Source organism: Gymnodraco acuticeps, unplaced genomic scaffold (genome assembly GCF_902827175.1).
Source record: "Gymnodraco acuticeps unplaced genomic scaffold, fGymAcu1.1, whole genome shotgun sequence".
NCBI lineage: Eukaryota > Metazoa > Chordata > Actinopteri > Perciformes > Bathydraconidae > Gymnodraco > Gymnodraco acuticeps.
The window spans coordinates 71,409-90,153 of record NW_022989817.1 but is presented as its reverse complement, the minus strand read 5'-3'; the positions used below and the strand labels follow the sequence as shown (position 1 = coordinate 90,153).

General features: G+C 43.4%; 1 protein-coding gene across 3 annotated transcripts in view; it reads right to left on the bottom strand.

Annotated features, from left to right (window-relative positions):
• The window catches only part of l3mbtl2 (L3MBTL histone methyl-lysine binding protein 2), a 47,840-nt gene that overhangs the window by 14,383 nt on the left and 14,712 nt on the right, over positions 1–18,745 (bottom strand). For all 3 annotated transcript variants that reach the window (XM_034232523.1, XM_034232536.1, XM_034232529.1), the window contains 7 exons: positions 12,823–12,886; positions 11,602–11,681; positions 10,724–10,841; positions 6,198–6,332; positions 4,177–4,265; positions 3,357–3,603; positions 2,707–2,777 (listed from right to left, as the gene is read on the bottom strand). In XM_034232523.1, coding sequence (XP_034088414.1) covers positions 2,707–2,777; positions 3,357–3,603; positions 4,177–4,265; positions 6,198–6,332; positions 10,724–10,841; positions 11,602–11,681; positions 12,823–12,886 — 804 coding nt within the window. The remainder of the gene's footprint in view (positions 1–2,706; positions 2,778–3,356; positions 3,604–4,176; positions 4,266–6,197; positions 6,333–10,723; positions 10,842–11,601; positions 11,682–12,822; positions 12,887–18,745) is intronic.

The following is an 18,745-nucleotide window of genomic DNA, read 5'->3' as shown; positions in this document are numbered from 1 at the left end:
TTAGTGAAGCTATCAAAAATGTTACCTGTGGTATCTCCATGCAGCACACATTCTCCGGTTCAGAAGGCATCGTGGCGCAATTTGCACATGTACACCTGTAGAAAGAAGTCAATAACTGAGCTTTTAAAAACACATGAAACTACACACACTGCTGACAACTGAGGTGTTGTTGGAGTTATACTTTTTATCACCCTAAGTTATTGAACTTTCCAACGGTTGTTGCACGATGTTGGAAGAAAAGGACTGTAAACTATTAATAAACGCAATGAGGCCATTGTATATATGCTGAAAATATGAATGTCTCCCTTTATAAATATGTATTGCTGTTTTTGCGTTACAAACTATAAGTTACAAACTGTACACATTGCATTCTTGCTAATTAGCCAACATATGAACGGAATAAGTAGCAAGCATCGTAACAGAGTAAAATAAATAGGGACAACAGCTTGTCAACTAACCATTCAGAAACGTCCTGCTGCAACCGAGATGTTTCCACCTCCACCAAAACCTCCGCTGCTTCAGGGTCAGTCTCTGGATCAAATTCATAATACGCTTGAACACATGCATTGCTCTGAGATGACATGTTTATTCCACACGTAATCACAGCAAGCATGGTAACGTGACTCTCGCCGGCGCATGCCCCGCTCTTCTGCAGGGGGGCGTGGTCAGCTGCTGCTCAGAATTTTCAAAGACAGGCTTGGAATAGAGCGAAAATGAGCGAAACGAGGCATGGCTAAAAAATGATCCGTTTGGTATTTTGAAAAATAAAACCTTATATAGGTATGGTCATACACTATATCATTTAAATATAGCATGATAGGTCTCCTTTAACTTTGACCGCTACTGTTCTGAACTAGTGCTTATACATTAGGTCCAAATACAGAGTTTTATTCTTATACTCCAAACATAAATAAACATATTGATATTTTTCACTGTTTTTTTCCACCAGTGTGGATTTATTGTCAATGTTTTTTTTAAACAACGTAAAAAGTACAAAAAAAATCCTGAATATTGTTAAGTAGCTTTTGATATTCATTGAATTTGCTTTGGTGTTGAAATGTTTTTAAATTAATATGCATACATAGACACAATAAGATCAATAAGTATGTAAAATAAGGGCTAATAGAAATAAAAAATAATATATTCAAACATAAAATAAATGAAAATCTAAAAAATAAAAAATCTAAATACAGAAACAATTATAAACTCCTGAATATAATACAAAACTGTGAAGACATATTTACAGCATATCTTAAAGGGGACCTATCATGCAATCCCGGATGTTTTCTGAAAAGCCCCGAATGTTTCACTTTAAGCTATTTTTTTTTTTTAAACGTCTCGTGAGCAGTGTTGGGACTAACAAACTAACGCGTTACTGTAACGCAACTACCTTTTGCGGTAACTAATAACGTTACTAGTTACCTATTCCCATTCAGTAACGCCGTTATAGTTACTGTGATTTAAATGGGTGCGTTACTGCGTTACATTATGTGATCCAACTGAACCGAATCTCCCTGCGGATGTAGCTTACAGGCGAATACAGCGATGTCCTCTCACAGCACCATGGAAAAGTGAAAGTGACCAGAGAGGAGTGATGATTGGTTAACGCGGGGTAACATTTCAGGGTAAGCCAATCAGAGACAGAGTTGGACGGGTCTTGCCTTATGGGGAAAATACACAGACACACAAACACTTGCTAACACACACACACATGGCAACGCTCATCACCAGCACACACTATGGCAGATGCAAGTATCAGCGAGAGCAGCAGTGCATAACAACTTGGACATATAACCACTCTTGTTATGCATTGCACAGACATTGTAGCCTTACTGAAAAGCATCTCAAGGTATTACTTATAAGGCTGAAAGCACCTCTTCTTAAGTTTATCCACCATGATTGATTTTGTTTATGCTAAATGGCCAGATGTGAGGCAAATTATTTCACTGTTAGTTTGTTTTTGTGAGGCTGAAAATAGCTTGTTTGTCTTCAGTGTCAGTCTGACAGTTTATTATTTATGTAATTGTTACTGCCAAAAGAGTGTAGTTGTTTTTATTTCATATTGCACTACAGGTGCACTACTTAGAACTTGATTGTTGAGGCTACAATAAAGATGCCTGTCAAAATGTCTAAACATATCTTTTGTGTTTTATTGTTCCACGACATTTCATAATGATAGTTGCTACTGGTTTTAAATGCCATTTTCTTAATGTCTTTCGTTTTTTGTAAAGCACTTTGAATTGCCTTGTGTTGAAAGGTGCTATATAAATAAACTTGCCTTGCCTTGCCTGCCTTACAATGATGGGGAGTTGTCTTTTCTCTTACTGTGCCACAGAACAACACAAAAACTTGTATTTGTATTGTTATTATATTTAAAGTAAAGTAACTTGTTACTAGTTACTTTTATAATTTAGTAAACTAATAAAGTAACTAGTTATTTTTTTGAGAGCAGTAACTATAACTATTACTAGTTACTTTAAAAAAATAACTTGCCCAACACTGCTCGTGAGTAATGTGCAGTACTGGAGTCCAACAGAGAGGCAGCAGCTGCGGAACAGTAGCCTGCGTACTGCTTAGCCTTTCCTGCCCTGAAGAAGAAGTGATCCTTCGTTAGCGTGAAGAGTCTGCTTTATGCCCCCCCCCGCTAAGCCCCGGATCTCCTACGATCCTAAATCCGCCACTGGTATGAGGGATGTCTACACTTACCTTTTTAAAGAGCACGAATGAACTGTCATAGTTCCCTCTGAAGGACTTGGAAGCAGGTCCCGTAGTGGTTACTGAAATAAAAATAAGCATTTTTAATAGTTTAAAGTGCCCCTATCATGCTATTTTTAGCCATACATTATTGGTCTCAGACATATACAAATATATAATAACATATGATGTACAACAAACAGATCATGCATTTTAGACGTCCCTCATACCCCTCTATTTAAGCATGTTAGAGAAAGGCTGATCTGGGTCCTTAGCTAAAAAAAAAAAAGAGGAGGCGGAGCTAATGCCTGATCAGAATTCTACTGGAGATAAAGTTAAATTCTGCTGTGATGAAACGCCATCCTGTTCTAAACCACATCAAGGATTATCTCTGAAACAGTATGGAGCTCAAATGCTTTTTCTCTTGCGGGTTTATCACAAGGTGAGTTCCTTTTTTTATTTCCTGCTTTTTAAACATGTGCTCTCCAGTACAGGTTAGCTCTGAGTGTTAGCGAGGCTTGCTAATGTAAACAAAGACGAGATTACATCCAAAACACGTCGGGCATTGTTTCTGATAGCAACTTTCTGAGGGTCCGCCGATTTGACTTCATATCGGCAGCAAATCTAACCTAATCACTAGTTTAACCCATTAGTAATCGTACCTGGTGCTTTGATGTTGTGTCCGACCTGCTGGGACCAGCCGATCTGGTGCAGCAGAGCACTCGCCAGGTGGCACCAGAAGTCGTCAACGATGTTTTCGGGTGCATCGCTCTGGTCCTCGTAAACCAGCCGCAGACGGCCCCCTCTGATCGAGTGGACCGCCGCCAATCGAGTCCGACTCACATGCTTCGGGTCGACCACCTCCACCCGCATCCCGACTCTGAAGGAGGTCCGCATGCTCTCTCCCAACTAATAATAATAATAATACGTTTAGTTAGTATAGCACCTTTCACAGAAATAGAATCCACAAAGTGATTCACAAGAAAGAACAAATGTTAAAATTAAAACCACAGAAACTTGAATACAATAACAACATGAGGCAGAAATTGAAAGGGGACGTAATATCTGAAATGTGGACCCACGGCCCAATCAGAAACGTTGCCATCAGAAACAATGCCCGACTGTTTTGGACGTAATATGGTCCGTGTTTACATTAGCATCGCTAACACTCAGAGCTAACCTTTACTGGAGAGCATGTGTGTGAAGAAGCAGGAAGTAAAAAGGAACTCACCTTGTGGTATAACCGGCAAGAGAGAAAGCCTTTGAGCTCCAAACTGTTTCAGATCCTTGATAATCCATGATATGGCGTTTCATCACCGCAGCATTTAGTTTAGACAGTAGCTGCCGGGTCCCGCATGAGCTCAGACCCTCCTTTTTTATTTTTTCATCATCACTTTTCTTGTTTTTTATGCATGGTGCTTGTTTAATAAAGACTATTAATTATACTTATAATAAAATGAGCCTCAGTATATTCAGACTTACCTTCAGGTAGAAGTCCACAGGTAATGTGTGGTTCCCCACCAGCGTCTTCATCAGATACTCTTTCCAATCTGGGATGTGCTGCTTCACGTCTGGGGAGACAATATTCCTCAATTTAGATCATATCCTATAAAAGATCTGATGAAGGCTAACACAACACATTTAAAGCAGCTACTGCCTAAACTAAATGCTGCCGTGATGAAACGCCATATCATGGATTATCAAGGATTATTTCTGAAACAGTTTGGAGCTCAAAGGCTTTCTCTCTTGCCGGTTATACCACAAGGTGAGTTCCTTTTTACTTCCTGCTTCTTCACACACATGCTCTCCAGTACAGGTTAGCTCGGAGTGTTAGCGATGCTAACGTAAACACCGACCATATTACGTCCAAAACAGTCAGGCATTGTTTCTGATAGCAACATTTCTGATTGGGCCGTGGGTCCACATTTCAGATATTACGTCATATCGGACGCAAATCTGGATCAGCTCCGTTGTTCCCCGTTTTTAGAGATTTGGGTACGGAGGAAAAGAGAGAGGGTTTTATTTTCTGACGCTGCGTGAGTTCCCCGACACACCGAGGACACATGTTGATGTATAAAAGACACCAAAAAGTGCATTTTGCATGATAGGTCCCCAAGAGAATCTGCTGTAATGACCCTCATGATATTTGATTATTTTTCAATGTGGCCTTATTTCTCAAGTCCTATATAGTAACTAGAAGTAGGGGGGACTCAAACTCCAATTGTGTGCAGTGTATCATACTTGTTTTAAAATGTATATTGCTATATTTGTTCCTAGTCTGAAGTTTGGGAATTTTCTACTGACGCAAGCTTCTGTCACACATGATTTAGCTCTCAGGCCATCACACGATAATACCTGTAATCCAGATTCTAGCTACGATTAACGAGATCATTTAGGCCAGGGGTGGCCAAACAATCAGAGGTAAAGAGCCAATCATTTTACTGTGTTACTGCAAACAGCCACATCATACACACAGGCACACATGCTGGGTGTATGTGCCCCGACCTCTCTCTCTCCTTCTCTCTTTTGCTCTCAGCCTTTCTGTGTGCCCCTCTCCATCTCTCACACATACAAAATTAAAATCTAAAAATGAACAATAATTTTGACAAAGGAGCCTTCAGATAAATAAAACGTTGTTAGCGTTATTTAAAGGTCCCATGTCATGCTTTTCCGGTTATTACCCGTCCCCTTGTGAGTTATGAAGGTTTTTCTGCATGTAAACGGTCTGCAGAGTCAAAACCCTCAAAGTGCACCCTGTAGCGAGTACAACTCTAACACAGGAAAGACCTGTCTGTGCTGCCCCAGAACGCCTCGTTGGAGATAAGTCATTGTCCATTGTTTACTTCCTGGGTACTTTGACGTAGGAATGGCCAGTAGCCGCGCCCAGAGCTATGACGTGATACGGTCATGCGTTACCCGGAACCAAATGGACCAATCCGTGGAGCCGTTACGTTCGCGGAGCCGTTACGTTAAGCCCCCGCTGTTTGGTCCAAATTGACCAATCCACGGACACACACGGACACGGACATTTTGATTTGACAACATTATATTGAGTTATTACGGTTTTATCTGAGTTATATTTCTGCCGATCGGAAGCAGATCTCTCCCTTCACTGTCACATCGCGAGTGCAGTAAAGCCCGCCTCCAGTACTGCAGGATCTGCATTCTGATTGGCTAAAGCACTTATTTGTTGAAAACTCTGTGTAACGATTGGACTGGAACTTGTGTGTTGTTAACCCTTTGTGAACTGGGATACATATGCGCAAAAAAAAAAACACAATTACAATTCGATATGAACTGAGGAGCCGCATGAGACTGGGCGAAGAGCCGCATGCGGCTCGAGAGCCGCGGGTTGGCCACTCCTGATTTAGGCATTTCTTTTTTTTAAAGAAACCATGCATTTCAATCACAAGTACAGGTAGTGGTGTTCAGAGAGTTAGATAAATATAAATAAAAAAGACATTATGAAGTCATATTAACTGTCTTATTGTGTGAGTCCTCACCTTGTGGGGGCACCAGCAGTTTGCTCGTCATGGCGCACCATCCGATCGGGTTCAGCTCTGCAGAAACCAGGCTGCACCAAAAATCATGGCTGCTGTCTTCCTCAAAGCCTTCGTACCTCAACAGTGCTTTATATCCTGCAGACGAGAGGAGAGTCAATTACATTTTCTCACTGCATTACACGTTACGCTTTTATCCAAAGCGACTTACATACTCAATACTGTGGGCAATCCCCACAGGAGCAATTTGGGGTGAAGTGTCTCAGGGACACAACGACATGCTGACTGCAGTGGGGTTTGAACCTGTGCTCCCATGATCCGAACACCAACACACTAGTCCACTGCGCCACAGCCTCCCACTGCTGTTGTTTTAATATCTAAAATGTGCATGCTTTTGTTTTAATTCCTTCTGTTTTGCTTTAATCCGTATGGGTGTCTAAACTTCTCTTGCGCTGCAGTCTTGGTCACTCCTGGTTCTAATACAGGTTCAGTGTTTCCCACAGATATGAAATATACTTGGGCGGGTGGTGGCAAGGAGGGGGGGGGGGGGGGGGGGGGGTGTGCACAGATAAATTTGTGCACAGATGGAAGGCTGACAGGCAGGTAGGCCATCCAGTTACTTTAGCCGGCTCAGATGATTGGTCGTGCTTTTACAGCGCCACGGCTTCCACAGAGGAAATATTTTATGTATTTATTGTCAAAGCATTTCATATATTCATTGCTATCGGGATGTTAAGAGCATTCCATGGAATATAACAAAAAGTGTTTCTGAAGTGAATTACCTACCCCACCTTTAAGTGTCCCTCCTTTTTAAATTTATTTTTGATTTAATGGCCAAGGTACAAGCTAAATTAAATTGGTTTTCAGTTTGCGATTGAATATCTGTAGAGTTCCTGCTCTCCTGATGTCAATGAGGAACTCCTTCCAGCATTTATTTAAATTCAATTACCAAAAATAAAGACAAACACCCAAAGTGACCAAAACAAGTGCAAAGAGGTGCAGGAGACTTACCAGAAAGAGACACAAAATGACTACCAAAATAAATAAGACGACTACAAAGAGACATCAAACAGTTGCAAGAAGACTCTCAGTGTTTCCCACAGATATGAAATATACTTGGGCGGGTGGTGGCAAGGAGGGGGGGGGGGGGGGGGGGGGGGGGGGGTGCGCGAAAAAAAAAAAAAAGTTTTAACAACATTATTTATTGACTTTTTATTCCGGTATAATCATTTTGCGCAAAGATGGCACTGTTTGTCAGAGCACTTCATCCTTCTGGGATTTCATGAAGAACAGCTCCAACGCCTGTGTGTATGGGAATGCCTCTGGTGCTGGTCCATTAACTGCCAGTGTTTCCCACAGATCTGAAATATACTTTGGGGGGTGGTGGTAGCGGGGGGGGGTTGAGGTGACGTGCAACAACATTAACCTTTCTGTTGGTCGCTTGTTAGCAGACCCTTCACGCGATGGCAGAGCGAACAGGTACAGGTACAGGCAGGGTCCATAATGATAGCCCTATAGTTTAAATCTACTACCCACACATGAACATATGGAAATGGGCTACTATTTAAAAAAATAAATGTATTTATTAATGTATTTAGGAACCTATCCATGTGATTTTTAGTGGGGGTCGACCTCAAATCCTCTAGGGGGGTCCAGGGGCATGCCCCCCCAGTAAGATTTTATTTTTTATTTTGGAGTTAAATGCATCAATCTGGTGCATTTTGAGGGGAAAATAAAGAGACTAGATCTATGGAAACACCTATATGAAACAGAACTGTATACATTTCAATAATCATAAAATCAAGGCCATAACCAATAACATACCATTTCCAATATGAAAAAAACACTGAAACTTGTTAATTTATTTTTGGTTCATTTATAGTTGTGAGTGTGTCTGTGCTCCTGAATCAGCCTCTCCTGTCTCCCCCCTCTCCCTCCTCTCCCCCCCTCATCTTTGAGGCAGCAGCAAAGACTAGTTTTCTCTCAACAAGTTTTAAAAGTGTATCTAACCTTTTTTCACCTAGTTAACTTTTTATTTATTTATTCATGCATATTTTACTAATCACATTACATTTCATTTAGCTGACGCTTTTATCCAAAGCGACTTATAATGACCGATTACAGGGACATTCTCCCTGGAGTAACTAAGGGCTAAGTGCCTTACTCAAGGGCACACTAGTGGTGGTGTTCCTGGCGGGATTTGAACTCACAGCCTTCCGATCTTCAGCCCACCTCACTATCCATTAGACCAGGGGTGGCCAACCCGCGGCTCTCGAGCCGCATGCGGCTCTTTGCCTAGTTTCATGCGGCTCTTCAGTTCATATCGAATTGTATATGTGTGAGTTTGGGGGAGACATTGACTCCTGACTAGTGTTGCACGGTGTACCGATACTTGAAAGGTACCGCGATACCCTGCCGTTAAAAACGTTACGATTCCGCCGTTTCATTAGTATCGGTACTTTAAGAATGACGGGGAAAAGTACTCCGGTGAGAAAGCGCCGTTTTAATAAGAGCCGTGTGTGTTCAGCGCTCTGCTTCCACTCCCTGCACTGCAGCCTTGCCTGCAGTCCCTCCCTCTCAAGCACGCTCTAAGTCCCTCCCCTCTCAAGCACGCTCTAAGTCCCTCCCCTCTCAAGCACGCTCTAAGTGCCTCCCCTCTCTCGTGCACGCGCTAGCAGCCAGAGCATGTGAGAAAACGAGAAGCATGGCTGCAAGTGGGAGTGCAACTGCCGCTGCGCCTCGGCTTGTTGACAAAAAAGACGCCAGAAGCGAAATTTGGAAGTATTTGAGCGATATCTCTGACAGTGAGGGCAAGCCTACGGACACCACGAGGCCTGTCTGTGAGACGTATTAATTTTATTTAATACGAATTCTTGTCATTTATTTTATTTATTGTTCTCATTGTTTAAAAGTTTGTGTTCTGGTTCTGGTGTGAAATAAAGCACAATAATTACATTTAAGACTGTTTCCCTTTTTTAAAGAAAATATCGAAAAATAATCGGAATCGCAATTCTTGACTTGGTATCGAAACCAAAATGTTGGTACCGTGACAACACTAGCTACTCCTGACAGTTAAACCTGATATTTAGTAGGTCTGTTAAGTATTGAATGCTGATAATTCTGACGTAATTTGGCCGGTCAAAGTGGTTTGGGCTCGGATAAAATCGCTCCGTTACTTTCGTCCCGTGTTACTTTCGTCCCGTGTTACTTTCGTCCCGGCTCTCCCTACGTGTGTATGTGTGGTGTCAGGTGTCAGTGTGAGAGGATGACAGCGCGTCTAATTTTGATGTGACCCAAGAGCCAATCACAATAATACCTGCGATGCAGTGAACCAATCACCTTTGAGGGGGGGAAAACCTATCGTTGATTAAACACTATCCAGTGTTTCCCCTACCATTGTGTTGGAGGGGCGCTGCGCCCCGCCAACGGAGCCCCGCGCCCGCCCCTGAAATTCAAGGTGTTTCAAAAATATATATAATATATATTTTTTAAATATATATATAGCACCAAATTGCAAATAATCTATAACTACTGTCACTTTTCACATTGAACATGTGCTCTTTTATTAAATAAACTAAACGCTTTCATTTTAAGTTGTGAGTTTAGTGTTTTTGACCCTAAGAAACACTGATGCATTAATCAATAACAATAATCCACAGCTCCTCTCTCTGCTCCAGAGGATTTAAAAAATATATATCCCAATGCCACAAAGATGCATCAGTGACGTGGTTGAAATCTTGTCTCCAGAAAACAAAAAACTGAAACAAGCGTTATCAGTGACTGTGTGTTTGATGTGGCTCTTTGCAGAAACATAGAAAAAATGTGGCTCTTAACCTCTGACTGGTTGGCCACCCCTGCATTAGACCAATCACTACCCTCTCAAATGGAAATATGTGTTTACATAAATGGTGACCACACCGTTTGAGACCCACTGAGAACTTAGACTAAGTTAACTATCTAAACACTCAGAGAGTGCTTTACCTCACCTGAGCTGAGGTTATCCTGAGCTTGAATGACACACAGAGACCAATCAAGGGCTTTGATTTATGATCTGTATGACAGTGGCCATGTCGGCAGGCCACATCATGTGGACAGCCAGTCACCCTGTGTGAGGCAGGCCACTTAACAGGCCAGAGGGAGGCGAGATCAGAGCAAGGGAGCGAGGGATCATTGTCTACAAGTTAATCGATCGCAGATGGCGTCGTGGTCACGGACGAATTAAAAAAAAAAAACATTAAAAAAAAGATTTATAAAAAAAAAAAAAAAAACTAAATGGGTCGCGAAATATACTTGGGCGGCCGTTAATATACCTGGGCGGCCCGCCCAGGTATAGTCTATGTGTGGGAAACCCTGAGGTTGAATACAAAAGTTAATATTCACGCTACTGTATTTCCAAACATGCCTGATCAATTTAAACCTATTATTTGGGTTGATATGAGGCCATTTCTTTTGATTATAGCTCCACAGAGAAGCGTTAACATCGATTACGAGTAAGAAGGATAGACTTCAATTCATAATCATGTCCTCACCTGCGATCTGGATGACAGAAGCGATCCAGTAGACTTTACTGGGCAGGACAGCGTTTGTGTTCAGGACCTCCACCTTCATCCCCAGAGAGATGTCGTCCCACTGAGCACACAGGGGAGCCTAAAGGGGGGGGAGGTTAGCTTCACTCATTTCTGTTAGACTGCAATGCTAAACCAGGCTTGTGGAAAATATTTCAATGTAATATTTAATATTGTATGCCTCACATACTTATGTATAATAACTTGCTTTATATTTTGTTACTGTACATTTGTAATTCAACATGTATATTTTGTGTGTGTGTGTGAGTGCGTGTGTTTCTGTGCGTGTGTGTGAAACATTTCCCAAATTGGGATCAATAAAGTATCTTATCTCTTATATTCTTAAATCCTGAATATCTAATGACTAGCAAGCGTGTGACTTTGTGCCTCACCTCACCTGTTGCATTATGTGTTCCTATTTATTCATTTGTTTATTTAACAGAGCATATTAATAAACATTGCTGTATAAACCAGAGTTAGATGCTATTTTGTATCTTCAGTCACTGGACAGATGTTTCAAAGTCACCCTAAAAAACCACAATAGTTATATATAATATGTGCCTCCTACTGCCTGCCTAAACCACACCTATTTCTATTTCTAACAGCCATTCATAAAAATACTGACGCATCGTATATATTTCACAGGAATTTAGAGCGTTATTGTCAGCACCGTAACTTCTAGTGTTTACCTGATTATTTTGAAAAGTATTGTTTTTCGTTAAATATACAACAAGGGTGTATATGCTTGGGTAAAAAGGCTGTGTGTATGCAAGAGTAGATTTATATATTGCATTTGATCTGTGAGTGAAATCAGAGTTTCTAGTGACTCTTCTCAGACTCACGTGTCTGAAGCAGGAAACGGCAGCAGCGAGAGCCGTCTCCTTCTCCAGGTAGGCTCCCCATTCAAAACCTGCAGGAGATGCTGCAGAGTGGGAACAAACGAGGATTCAAAAAAAGATTTCATGAGATATTCGTGCACATGTACTGTATGCAGCTTCTGGTCTTTGCAGGGAAATCAGTCACAAAGTTAGAAACAATACTTAAAATAACTGATTTACCTCTGATTTTACACTGTAATTAAGTCATTTACTGTGTGTGTGTTTCTGTGTGTGTGTGTTTCTGTGTGTCTATGTGTGAGTGTGTCTGTGTTTCTGTGTGAGCCTGTGCGTGTGTTTCTGTGTGTGTGTGTGTGTGTGTGTGTGTGTGTGTGTGTGTGTGTGTGTGTGTGTGTGTGTGTGTGTGTGTCTATGTGTGTGTGTGTCTGTGTTTCTGTGTGAGCCTGTGCGTGTGTTTCTGTGTGTGTGTGTGTGTGTGTGTGTGTGTGTGTGTGTGTGTTTGTTTCTGTGTGTCAGTGTGTGTGTGTCTGTGTGAGTGTGTGTGTTTCTGTATGAGTGTGTGTGTTTCTGTGTGTCTATGTGTGAGTGTGTCTGTGTTTCTGTGTGAGCCTGTGCGTGTGTTTCTGTGTGTGTGTGTGTGTTTGTTTCTGTGTGTCCGTGTGTGTGTGTGTCTGTATGAGTGTGTGTGTGTTTCTGTGTGTGTCTGTATGAGTGTGTGTGTGTGTGTGTCTGTCTGTTTCTATATGAGTGTGTGTGTGTGTGTGTGTGTGTGTGTGTGTGTGTGTGTGTGTGTGTGTGTGTGTGTTTCTGTATGAGTGTGTGTGTGTTTCTGTATGTGTCTGTATGAGTGTGTGTGTGTGTGTGTGTTTCTGAGTGAGTGAGTGTATGTTTGTGTGTGTTTATGAGTGTGTGTGTGTGTGTGTGTGTGAGTGTGTGTGTGTGTGTGTGTGTTTCTGAGTGAGTGAGTGTGTGTTTGTGTGTGTTTATGAGTGTGTGTGTGTGTGAGTGAGTGTGTGTTTCTGTGTGTGTGTGTGTGTGTGTTTCTGAGTGAGTGAGTGAGTGTGTGTGTGTGTGTGTGTGTGTGTGTGTTTCTGAGTGAGTGAGTGTGTGTGTGTTTCTGTGTGAGTGAGTGAGTGTGTGTGTGTGTGTGTTTCTGAGTGAGTGAGTGAGTGAGTGAGTGAGTGAGTGAGTGAGTGAGTGTGTGTGTGTGTGTGTGTGTGTGCTCACCCTCCTGTGCTGGGGCTTTGTTCACTTTGTTCAGCACCGTGGCTTTTTTTGTGGGGGGCTTTCCCTGAGGAGAGAAACAAAGAAATAAGTCTCATTGTCATAATTGTTTGTTTCCACTTCACCTCGTTAAGCAGGTTGTAGCACATTTAGCCATGTGTATATTTATTTAAAACTGTATGCATGTACTGCAGGGGAGGACTTTGTAGAGATTTCGATAAATTGTGTTTATATTTTCCCCAATATGTAAAGAGAAGATAAGTAAATATTTAAATAAGTGATGAGATATTCTCCAATACTACTTGTTGCGACCTGGCTCAAAAGGCCACAACAAAAAGGAGACACAACATGTCAACGGGTAGGTAAAGGTGTTTATTTTCACAACACTGGTCAATTCAACACATTTATACTCATCAGAGCCGGGTGCCTGCAGGAAAACAGAGCGAGAGCGCAGACAGGAGCAGAGAGGCTTTAAGATAGCTGCAGAGCACCAGACCCAGGTGCCCTGAGTTACTGCAATCGGTGCAATCACTGGAGCCAATGCAGCACAGACAGAACAGCCACACCCTATCTACTGATGCACCCACAGGGGCATCACAGCCCCCCCCTTAAGACGGGGCCCCAAAGGGGTCCACGACAACCCAACATCCTTCTTCTTAACTCCAGCTTTTTACTTTCCATCTTAGGACTGGAGGACGCTCCTCCTCCGCCTCTGTCTTCGAGCTCTTGCCTTGCGATTTCGTACTGCTTCTTCGATTCCACTGCCTTTATGTCCCACTCCTCCTTGGGTTGGCTGGCGTTGAGCCACAGCATGTAGGCGCTCATCGGCCTCTTGGGCGCGCTGACCTCCTTCGGCCTCCTCTTCTTCGCTTTGCGGCGTTTCCTCTCTTTCTTCTCCTTCACCTTTGTCTCGATCTGAAAGTCAAAGGACCGTGTTGGGCCACTTTTTCCAGACTCCGAAACAGGTAGGTCAGTAGACATCCTACGGCTCTGCACACGCGTAATAGTATAAAAAGGAGACACACTTGGAAATTGCAAACCACTCTTATCTGGCTCTACAGATGCCAACGGTCTGGAAACCACCACAGGCGGTGGCACACCTGCCCACACCACACAACCAGCAAGATCGTTGCCCAAAATCATCTGTACCCCATCAAGTGGCAATGCGGGACGCACGCCGATAGACACAACTCCCCGTACCAGCTCACAATCCAGCACTACTGTATGACGTCGCACAGGAATCAAGCCCATCTCCATTCCCCTCATCAGCACAAAATCCCCCGTCTCTGTCTCTGACGAAAAAGGCAACACTGACTCAACAATAAATGAGTATCTAGCTGCTGTGTCACGCAACACCTTAATCGGAACATACTTGTCACTACCAACTATTGACACAACGGCTTCCGTTATGAACGGCCCAAAAACAGAACCCACATCCAAGTCGGCACAAACCAGCTTCTTATCAGGCACCATGCCGATCCTACACCCTGTGGCTTTTTAACCAACACGGCAGAACAACACATGGCTGGAGCATGTGGTGACAAACGAGGCTTCCCCTTCGTTTCCAGCAATGGACACTGCTCCTTCCAATGACCCCCACCTTTGCAATAGTGACATTGGTCCACTTTGGCCCCCTCGGGTCGCCCTGTACCTGCAAATCTACGGGAGGAGCCTGGTGAAAACTTTGCACGGGCATCTCCATTGTCTTCTCCACGTTTCCAATCACCCCTAGAATATTTCTCCGCAAAACTGCCCTTATGTGTCAACACAAAATCGTCCGCTAATTCAGCAGCTCCAAACGCGGTGGGAGGTTTCTGTTCATTCACATATGTGGCCACACGCTGAGGGAGAATGTTTTTAAATTGTTCCAAGACAATGAGCTCACAAAGACCGTCAAAACTTGCAACCTTTGCTGCCGCGCACCACCGCTGAAAATGAGAAGTTAAATCACGGATAAACTCCACATGTGTCTGCTTATCTCCCTTGACCCCACTTCTGAACCTTTGACGATACGCTTCAGGAACCAGTTCGTAAGATTTCAACACCGCTGATTTTACTCTATCATAGTCCAAAGTATTTTCGCCACAAATAGCTGAATAGGCTTCCTGTGCTCGCCCAGTGAGTACACACTGAAGTAACAGCACTCTGTCCGAATCTGACCAGTTTCTTGCCTCTGCTATGTGTTCAAATAGAGTGAAAAAAATGTCCGGGTCACGCTCATTGAACTTTGGCACTAATCGCAAGTAAGAAATTATATCGCCACTGCCTGATGCTAACCTAGCACCACCATCCTCCCCTGGAGAAAACTTGCCCTCTCCCATCAGCCGTAATCTAGCATGTTCCACCTCACATTTAATCTTTTCCACCTCCAGCACCTTCTCCACCTCTAAACGCTTCTCTACCTCCTGCTGCTGACCCCTCATCTCCAACTGCAACTTCTCCTGCTCCAACTTCAACTCCAACTGCAATCTCTCCTGCTCCAATTTCATCTCCAACTGCAATCTCTCCTGATTAAACTGCATGGCCAAAAGCTCCTTTTGCTGTTCGAATGTCAAACCAGCTGTCTGAACCACTACTGGCCCGACCCCTGCCACACCAGACTCACTCTTCTGTAACACTCCCCGCTCAAACAAAGATGACACGATGACAGCTTTAATGTCATCTTTCCATCTTTTCTTTTCTTTTCTTTGTCATATTGCTCTGCTATTTCGATCAACTGCGCCTTCTGGCAACCATCCAAGAAAGATACTGAGGGCGCATCCACAAACGCTGGCAAAGAAGCCATAATATATTGCCTATACCCAATCAGAAAGCAAAGTACTCAACTGTCAACACGCCTGGGCGAAAAGACAAAACCCAACAGAGAATTCCCCCCTAACTGCCTTACGAAAATCTTCCTAATCTCACCTAGTCTTCATGTGGCTTGCGGCGGGTAATTACGCACTGGAACCCGGCGGATTTATGGAGCGACCTGCACGCAGGTAACACCAAGAAATCACGCGGATGTGCCCCCGAGACAGCTGTCCGAAAACAGCTGACACCAACCACGTCGCCACAACACTATGAAAAAAACAAACAGACGGAACCCAAGGGGAAACGCCACTTAAGCCTAGCGGGGAAAATCTCTTTTACAAAAGCGTAACAAACAGCAATATCTTACCTTCTGATTGGCACACAAACCCTGATGCCATGTCACACACTAAAGCATCCTGAAACCCAAAAGACATGATGTGTCCCCCAAATAGCAGCGCAGAGCCAGCACACAGCTGGACCACAACAATGAATCAGCTGCTCAATGAGCACTACACAAACTTTTTGAATAAATAACCCATTGGACGAGCCCCCATTTGTTGCGACCTGGCTCAAAAGGCCACAACAAAAAGGAGACACAACATGTCAACGGGTAGGTAAAGGTGTTTATTTTCACAACACTGGTCAATTCAACACATTTATACTCATCAGAGCCGGGTGCCTGCAGGAAAACAGAGCGAGAGAGCAGACAGGAGCAGAGAGGCTTTAAGATAGCTGCAGAGCACCAGACCCAGGTGCCCTGAGTTACTGCAATCGGTGCAATCACTGGAGCCAATGCAGCACAGACAGAACAGCCACACCCTATCTACTGATGCACCCACAGGGGCATCACACTACTTTTTAGTTAATTAAGGAGAAATCTACAGACCAAATGTGTCCGTTTAATTTCGTTTTGGAAAATCTGGACATCTATGGTCAGCTTTTCAGTATTTTAATTAATCTGTATTTGTATTTATACTTTTGCTAATATTTTGTGGTTTGTACCCTTATTTTTTTATACTTTCACACTCATTACTCTATGACACCAGAACAATATAACTACTGCCACCATGTGTTTGTAATGATAAACTACGGTACAAATATTTATTTTACTTTATAACAACCAGTGAAAACATTGTGAGGTTTAGAAGACACAAACTTCAGAAACTCACAACTAAAAACATACTCTGTGTAGCCCTACATTTTCTTTTCAACAATATCCACAGCATGAGTAACAAATATGTACTTTTGCAAAGAATTTGTAAGACAAGCTCTTCTTGAAATGAATTGATCTTACGAAATGAAGGACAATACTGTTCTTATTACGATAACATATACTTTACATTACATTGCATTTAGCTAACGCTTTTATCCAAAGCGACTTACAATAAGTGCGACCAACAAAATACAAATACATAGAAACATATACTATTATTAATGGGAAATAATTTGTCATTAATGACAATATGCCCGCTGTATTTATAAATCGTGATTTATTACAACTTTCCATGCTTGCTTCCGATGTTACACGACCGCTCCGAACAAAACAGCTTTTGACGGTTAGCGACGTCACGGTACGTCACGAGTAGAACACACCTGTTGAATAATACACAAACTATATGGCTGATGTCGGACTCTGGCTCGGATATTTCTACAGAATCGAGTGACACATGCCCCTTTCACACCAACGCGTTTTCAGCTCCGGCTCGGAGCTGGAGCCTGAAAAGTACTGTTTTTTCCTGTTCACACCGCAGAGGCTCCGCCTCTTAGCTCCGGAATTCGGTTCACTTCCAGCTCCAAAAAATTGTCGGTCTAGAGGCAAGAGCTTCGGAGCTAAGAGGCGGCGTCGCTTACGTCTCTCTTACGTCGAAGCGGGGGCAGGGGCATGGGCGGGATCAACCTCCTGAACAACAACAAAATGCTTGCGTGTGATGTTTGTAAAGTTCCAAGTAAAGTCGTCCCTTGTAAAGTCGTCCGATGCCTTCCATTTCGTTTCGTAAGAGGATAACCAAAGCGAACAGCGCTTCAATACAATCGGCCATTGTTGTTGTTGTCGATGTGAGGGATTTCCGCGCGGTTGGGATTTTATGCAGCAGGCACATAAACGGTGACGTCATGACGCAGCAGCGGCAGCTCTGGGCGGTGTGAACAGAGCGGGAGCAGAAAAGGGAAACCGGAGCTGAACCAGAAAAGCTCTAGCTCGGAGCTAGAAAGAGAAAAGCGCTGGTGTGAAAGCCGCAAGTGAGTCATCAATAGACTCGGTGCACTTTCAAGAAGAGGAGGATTTTATTGAAGAGGATGCCGGTGTGGTGCAATCTGTGGCTCAGTGGAATAATGCGCTGAACTTAGTGCGCTGAACTTAGTGCGCTGAACTTAGAATCAGGGTGTAGCATTTCGAGTCCCACTGCAGTCAGCATGTCGTTGTGTCCCTGAGACACTTCACCCCAAATTGCTCCTGTGGGGATTGCCCACTGTACTGAATGTATGCAAGTCGCTTTGGATAAAAGCGTCCAACAAGTGACAACATCAGATCATGCGGGCGAGTCTAACGTGGTGGAACCATACCAGTTTGAGCCACAGTATTCAAGTAGCGGTAGAGATACAGACGGGAGCGAACATGGGGATGATGATCCTGGATTTGGCGGAGATCCGGTGCGGCAACAGAACACAGACTGGTATACATCTGACTTTAATTCATAGAGATTCTTAATAAATAGTAAATAAATCATAATGTAGCAGGCACACTTGGCTCAGGCAACAGAACACAGACTGGTATATACATTTGACTGGAGGTGCATCTCACTTCGGTTAAATGGATTCCTTGCGTCCCTCACTTGCGTCGTTTCCCTTCGACTAGTCCCTCCCACCAGGGAAGCAAGGAGAGACGCAAGGAAACCACAAGAAGCAGGGAAATTAGTTTTAAGAGCAATGGGACGTCGTTTCCTCCGGAGCGTCACGTGAAGTGACGTCCATTTGTGATGACGCCGCACAGCTGATCGTCTGACAGCAGCCAGATCAGTGCATGCGCTGCATCGTCCAATCAGTGACCAATACACAGTAAGGGGGCGGGGCGAGTGTCTGAGGATTTCACTGGAGGATGATCTGATAGTTCCTCGATTATCGCTCCTCCGTTATC